The following is a 6,558-nucleotide window of genomic DNA, read 5'->3' on the forward strand; positions in this document are numbered from 1 at the left end:
ATTGCAGTGTAGTCAGGATTAAGCGAGAAGCAGTGACAACCAAACTGGTCTGATCCTAGCTAGTCGATTATTAGCAATGAAATATTACCCAAATATTTCTTAGGTGGAATGGATGTTCACGACAGGGATATTAGAATAAGCAGTTTATTCAGTCGAAAGTTCAATTTCTTTCTCCCGAAAAGTAATACGTTCCGTTTAAAAAATAGTGGTAAATGAACTCCTACCTCCGGCGACCAAAGCATCTCCGTTCCTTTCGGCACGCTGTACCCCAGTTGCGTATTAGATGACGTGTCCCCAAGAGGTTGTGTGTCCGGTTCGCTCTTGCCGAGCGGGCTGGTGGAGTTAGACGAAGATGAGCCTTCCTTCTTCTTTTTACTGCCGCCGAAACAGCCTAGGTTTTCGCCTAGAAAATAGTACGAAGTTTGTGTCAAAACAAGAAGAATGTAGACAGAAATGTGAACTTTATTGCATCAGTATACAGTACAAAACTTTAATTATTACCTTTGGAAGCGCTGGCTTGTATCCTAGCCTGTCCCGACGACTGCGTTGGTGGTGCTCTCGTGTCATACAATGGGTCTTCAATTTCTTGACATCTGGAATAAACATATTTCATTACTAAATGGGCTATCAAACATTATATTTTTGACAAGGTTTAGTGACTAAAGCCTGGTCCGTGAGCACGTAGAATTTTGTCCAATGACCCCAAGCTACCCATCCTTATCGCTCGCGCGTAGTTATGTTGCTGTCGCGCTCGCACACTCACTGCGGGCGCCCGTCGCACAGTCGCGATAAGGATGGGTAGCTTGGGGTCATTGGACAAAATTCTACGTGCTCACGGACCAGGCTTTAGTTTTGTGATGACAATTTGGTGTACTTGCAGAGTAGAATAAGCTTTCTTTCTCTCGTAAGAGACGATTAAAGGACAACATCCTGTTCAGTGGAGTGCAGTGGAGACTAAATGATCTGATAATGTGTGCCAGTAGTATGCCGAGAGGTTAATGTACGATATTCAACCTTAGATGAGACGTAAATGAGGAAAGGTTGCTGTGCGACATTCAACCTTAGGAAGGTGGTAATAAGAGTGTACCTGTAGGACAAGTTGCGCAGCACACAGACGCAGTTCTCGACGATCTTGTTGCCGATGTCTTTCACACAAACAGCCTATGGCATGCGTCACAGAATGGACCCAAATGCGAGCCGGAACATCCAACCATAGCGATCCTTAACGGCACCGGTTTGCTTCATGATATTCAACCTTAAGCAGGTGGTAATATGAGTGTACCTGTAGGACAAGTTGCGCAGCACACAGACACAGTTCTCAACGATCTTGGTGCCGATGCCGTTGACGCGCACGGCCACGCGCAATGTCCAACAGCGCGTTCGATAATGATCCTTAACAACACCGGTTTGCTACGCGACATTCAACCTTAGGCAGGTGGTAATAAGAGTGTACCTGTAGGACAGCACACAGACGCAGTTCTCGACGATCTTGGTGCCGATGCCGTTGACGCGCACGGCCACTCTCACGGTATGCAGCAGCGCGTCGGGTAACGCGTTGAGGCAGCGCTGTCTTGCTACGCGATATTCAACCTTAGGCAGGTGGTAATAAGAGTGTACCTGTAGGACAAGTTGCGCAGCACACAGACGCAGTTCTCGACGATCTTGGTGCCGATGCCGTTGACGCGCACGGCCACTCTCACGGTATGCAGTAGAGCGTCGGGTAACGCGTTAAGGCAGCGCAGGCGCCGCCGCGCGTATTCACCCGCGGAAGACGCGTTGCGGAGAACGCCCGATGCGTTGCGGAAAACTGTAAGATAAGGTAATTATCGAAGGTTTTTTAAATTATAACAACACTGTTAGTACAAAGTTTTAAGACTGAGTTGCATCACCTAAAAACCGTAACTATAACGATAACCGGCGTTTTTATATGGAGTCTTGACAGATTTTTGACGTTTGTTATAGTTAAAATAAGATGGTGCAACCCAGCCTAAGCGTTCTCTTACACATTAAAACTAACAACTACCAAAAATAAAAGGCAAACATGTTAACAGTTCACTTTCGAAGTTTGTACACATTGTATAACCCCTCCTAGCTAAGCGTAGTTATGTGAAGCAAGCGGTCTACGGGTTTCGGAGTAACGTGTTCTCGAAAGCTTCTGTCTGACACTACTATTTTTTAATGTCAGCAATTTTTCCTTTTGGTAAAAATATTGCCATAGCATGCATAAGAGCCTGCTAAAATAAGCTCTCAGTCATACTGATCTTGTCAATGCTAGATGTATAATTTAATTCTGGATTATTGATGATATATTTTTCATTTTAGTTTCGATGTAGTAGCACAGAATAATAATAAGTACTACGTACAGAAGTTTTACTTCGCGAAAAATATATGCTCAATGTCATTAAAAATATGGTGTAATTTAGCCTGTCTCAAGAGTCAAGCACCATTTTGTTGACAAACGTCAGTGATCGGCACTGCGCCGAAGCTATAGGGCTGACTTCGGTAAAATGATGTGACGTGAGGTACCAAACTGCGGAAAATGGCGGAGGAAATACATGATTTAGCATGAATTATCATGAATAATATTAACTACTTATTTACCTCTCAGTGTCTTAAAAAAGTACATTCTGTGTTTTTATTATTATTTAGGCAGTTAAATACTGCACAGTGTTTAGTATACCATTTTCTTTATTTTCTTCCATCATACACAAGAATACGCGTGCGTGAGTCAATGTTCGCTCGTATGTGAGGCCTTGTCGAATAGTATCCTGTAAGTGGGCCATCGTGCGTGTTTTGTTTTCGATGTAAACTCGCGGAGATAAACAGGCCTGGTAGTAGCAAGGCTTATACAACGTCGAAACTCCAAAATGTATAATCAAACCCACCGTTAGACCAGTAAGTGTCTCCAGGGTTGGTAGGATGCCAGCCGGAGTGCGGGATGATGACCTTGTTGACGATGACCTGCGCCGCGTCGTCAATGATCGACTGCTTGAGGTCCTCGCACGAAGACATGTTCCAGATGACCCCGGTGACGAGCTCTTTCACCTTGGTGGAGAGAATAATATCGTAATTAACATAAACATAATAATTTGTAACATTGTTTGAGGTTGTAAAATCGATCTCCTCAAAAACATTTCACGTCAAATGTCGCCAAGATCAGACCACTTGAGATAAGGCTTGCACTGTCAAAGTTGTCAGATATCATGTAGAGCCAAGCTTCTAAATCTCAAAGCCCCAACTTCACAAAATCCATTTGGTTTCGTTACATAAGAATGAGTGTAACAGAAAGTAATAAGAGCTGAATACATTTTTCACCACACCATTTGACGATAGCGAAACAGATAAACCTAAATATGTTTATGGTCAGATGGTTACTGCTTATTAAATCCGATAAAAGTAGCCAGTTAGATGACTAGATTCTATCGATTAATTGATCGATATGGCACGCATGTTGTCGTCGTCGTCAGAGCGCGAAGACTCGGGCTCCGACCGGGGAGATGTTGGGTGGACACTGTCACCACACTTCATTCACCTGGGACCTTCATGGGACCGTCCCTGGTTGGGTTTTTATCGGCGGTCAAGCTGTAGATCCTGGCTACACAGGTGTTGCAGCGGTGGGAACAAGAGGTGGATATAGTCGCCACACGGATGGCGCGCTTGTTGTCATCTGGCAGGCAGGGGACAGGTCGCGGACACTCGGGCTCCTCGGGGACGCTGCGGGTACACTATTGCCAGCACTGTACCTCCAAGGCGCTGTGTTGACGGCAGAGTAGAAAACATTTGTCACCAACCCCTACTCTTCCCACGGGTGGCGTAAGAGGCGACTTAGGGACTACACATCAAACAGAGAACGGGCAGCAGCGCTCTCTGAAAGACATGAATCTTTCAAATTGCGATCTCCAACCCGCCTGGCAAGCGTGGGGATTAGGCCTCAGCCTCGAGTTTAGCGGGCAGCGGGGCGGGAGCGGCGGCGGCGCGGGAGCGGGGCGGGCAACGCACACCCGTTGTTGAAACAAGCGGGCAGCTCGCGCGGCGCTTTAGCGGCGAAGTGTTGTGTTCGGGGTTGTGTTGTCGAGATATTTGTTTTTATTCGCGAACGAAATGTCTGAATAACGGCGACAATTTTATTTCGATTCAAATTTATTCCTAACGCTCGATTTATTGTGGGCAAAAGAAGGAGTGCGCTGCCCGCTCGTTGCCCGCTCCCTCGCCGCTGCCCGCTCGTTGCCCGCTCCGCCGCCGCTCCCGCGCCGCTGCCCGCTAAGTTCGAGGCTGAGGCCTAAGGGGCTGTTGATGATGATGATGATGTACCTCCATGTCGGTGGCGCGGCACAGCAACGCCATGAGCGCAGGAATGCCTCCTGCGTCGCGGATGGCGCGCTTGTTCTCGTCGTTCTGGCGGCCGTAGGACAGGTTGCGGAGCGCTCCGCACGCGTTGCGGCACACTTCTGGGTTCTCGTGGGAGACCAGCCGCACTAGTGGTGGGATGCCGCCTGTGGATACAAACACAAGATTATAGTCATTCGTTCATTCTTTTTCAGTTGGAATTCCGAATTCTTTTGATTATTTCACATTTAACCTATTCAAGACCTTGCCCGACCGTGTGAGCGTAACTTTTAAAGGCTCATTGATTGTCGAGACCGGCATAGGCGTTTTAATCAAACTGTTTACACAGTACGCACAGTCGAACGTTGAATAGAACTCTGTAATTGGTTCATGTGTGTCACTCTGCCATTCGAGTATTGTCTATGAATAGGTTTTTAGGACCCTGTGCGTCCACGCGCACTGTGAGACCTCAAGTAATGTTTGTGAACACGGCTGTTAATTACATTAAGAAAATAAAAATATTTTATGCAAAACGACAATAGCCCAACGGTTTCGGTGTCGAAATGACCGAATTGAGATCCAAGGAACAAGAGTTCAAATCCTGCTGTCACTGAACATTAGATGCACCTAGGCTCCTGGTCTTCTGCTTGTTGGGGTCGTCCATGTAGGTGAGGTGCTGCAGGTAGGCGGCCGCGTTGGCCTTCACGACGTCGGACGGCGAGTTGAGGAAGCCGATGACCTCGGGCAGGTTGGGGTCGCGCCATTGTAACCCGCCGCCGTCCTCGCGACCGCCCACGCCGCCGTGCACTGGAAGATTCATCATTATCATGTTATTTAGTCTCTATTGCTTGAAAACGACCGGAATTTAACAGAGGCAAATGGAGGATTTGATGCCGTGCACTGGAAGATAAATCGTTATCAAGTCATTTAGCCTCTATTGCTTGAAAACGACCCGAATTTAACAGAGGCAATGAGAGGATTTGATTTAAACACATCATCATAAGGTCTTTTGGTATCTGCTGCTCATGCAGCATCACAGCAGTAGCAACAAGCAGCAGCTCGTACTCATGCACAACCCTCTAATTTACCAGAGGCAAATAAAGAATTTGGCCTACACAAATCATTGCTAGAGGTCATCAGATCATCGCTATAGAAAATGGTGCATTCATCCTATATTCATCATCATATGGTCTTTGTGTACTGCATGAGCACGGACGTGGCACGGACCTCTCTTATTCACTAGAGGCAAATAAAGCAATCATGCTAACTGTTTGGAATTACGACTGTGTGCTGAATATCCAGCTGGTTATTGTTGTCTGACATTACAAAAGCTTTATTTTACAGCTCCAAGGGACTATAGCAGATTTAATGGTCCACAGTCAGTCCTTCCTGACAGGCAAACAAACAGGTAAAAAACAAAGTGTTATTTTCCCTTGTGTATTCTACCAAGAGACTTACCTAACGCCATGCCAGCCATTTGTTTCTGTAATTCCTCCTCGTCTCCATACATCGATTGTCCTCCCGCGCTGCCTAAACTTAGTCCGTTTTGCGAGTCCTGTAGACGAGTAATAACAATTTAGATATAAAGAAAAGGCATTGCACTTCTTATCGTAGATAGTAAATATTAATATTATCTTTGCATTGATGACGAACCAGATATGAGGAGTTCCGTAGGAAAACTAAAGTAACCGACAACATAGCTCTCAGAATTCTTCAACATAAGTGGCAGTGGGCGTGGCCCAATAATGGGCGTGGCCAAATAATGGGTGTTGGGACAGAAAAGTTCTCGAGTAGCAACCACGAACCGGAATATCTAATGAAGGTCTCGGGAAGCACCTAAATGACAGCGGTGCAGGACCGATATCGTTTTGCAAATCTTTGAGTAAGTCCAGCAGTGTGCGTCCTTTGGTAGAAATGAATGAATGAACTATAAAGAAAGCCATTGCACTTCCATCGTTCGTTTCAGCCGAAAGACGTCCACTGCTGGACAAAGGCCTCCCCCAAGGATTTCTATGCCGCTCGCATCCAGGCACCTCCCGCGACCTTCACCAGATCGTCGGTCCACCTAGAGGGAGGCCTGCCCACGCTACGTCTTCCGGCTAGTGGTCGTCACTCAAGAACTTTCCTGCACTTCCATAACATAATATAAATAACCCAAGTAACATTTTACTCCATTTAAGAGTTCACATTTAGTTCCAATGTGTACTTAAAGCATTAGTACAGTTCACTCGT

The 6,558-nt window shown here is 46.3% G+C and overlaps 1 protein-coding gene across 1 annotated transcript; it reads right to left on the minus strand.

The window, feature by feature from the left end:
- Positions 1-224: 224 nt before the first annotated feature.
- On the minus strand, positions 225-5,881 carry LOC114357851 (catenin delta-2-like; the record flags this gene model as incomplete). Its single annotated transcript, XM_028311638.1, has 7 exons — positions 225-403; positions 502-593; positions 1,618-1,807; positions 2,886-3,045; positions 4,312-4,493; positions 4,954-5,133; positions 5,785-5,881. Coding segments are annotated over 7 exons (1,080 nt in total), but the record flags the coding sequence as incomplete, so codon positions are not given.
- Positions 5,882-6,558: the final 677 nt, after the last annotated feature.

This window comes from Ostrinia furnacalis, unplaced genomic scaffold (genome assembly GCF_004193835.3).
Source record: "Ostrinia furnacalis isolate ACB-3 unplaced genomic scaffold, ASM419383v2 OfSCF0256, whole genome shotgun sequence".
NCBI lineage: Eukaryota > Metazoa > Arthropoda > Insecta > Lepidoptera > Crambidae > Ostrinia > Ostrinia furnacalis.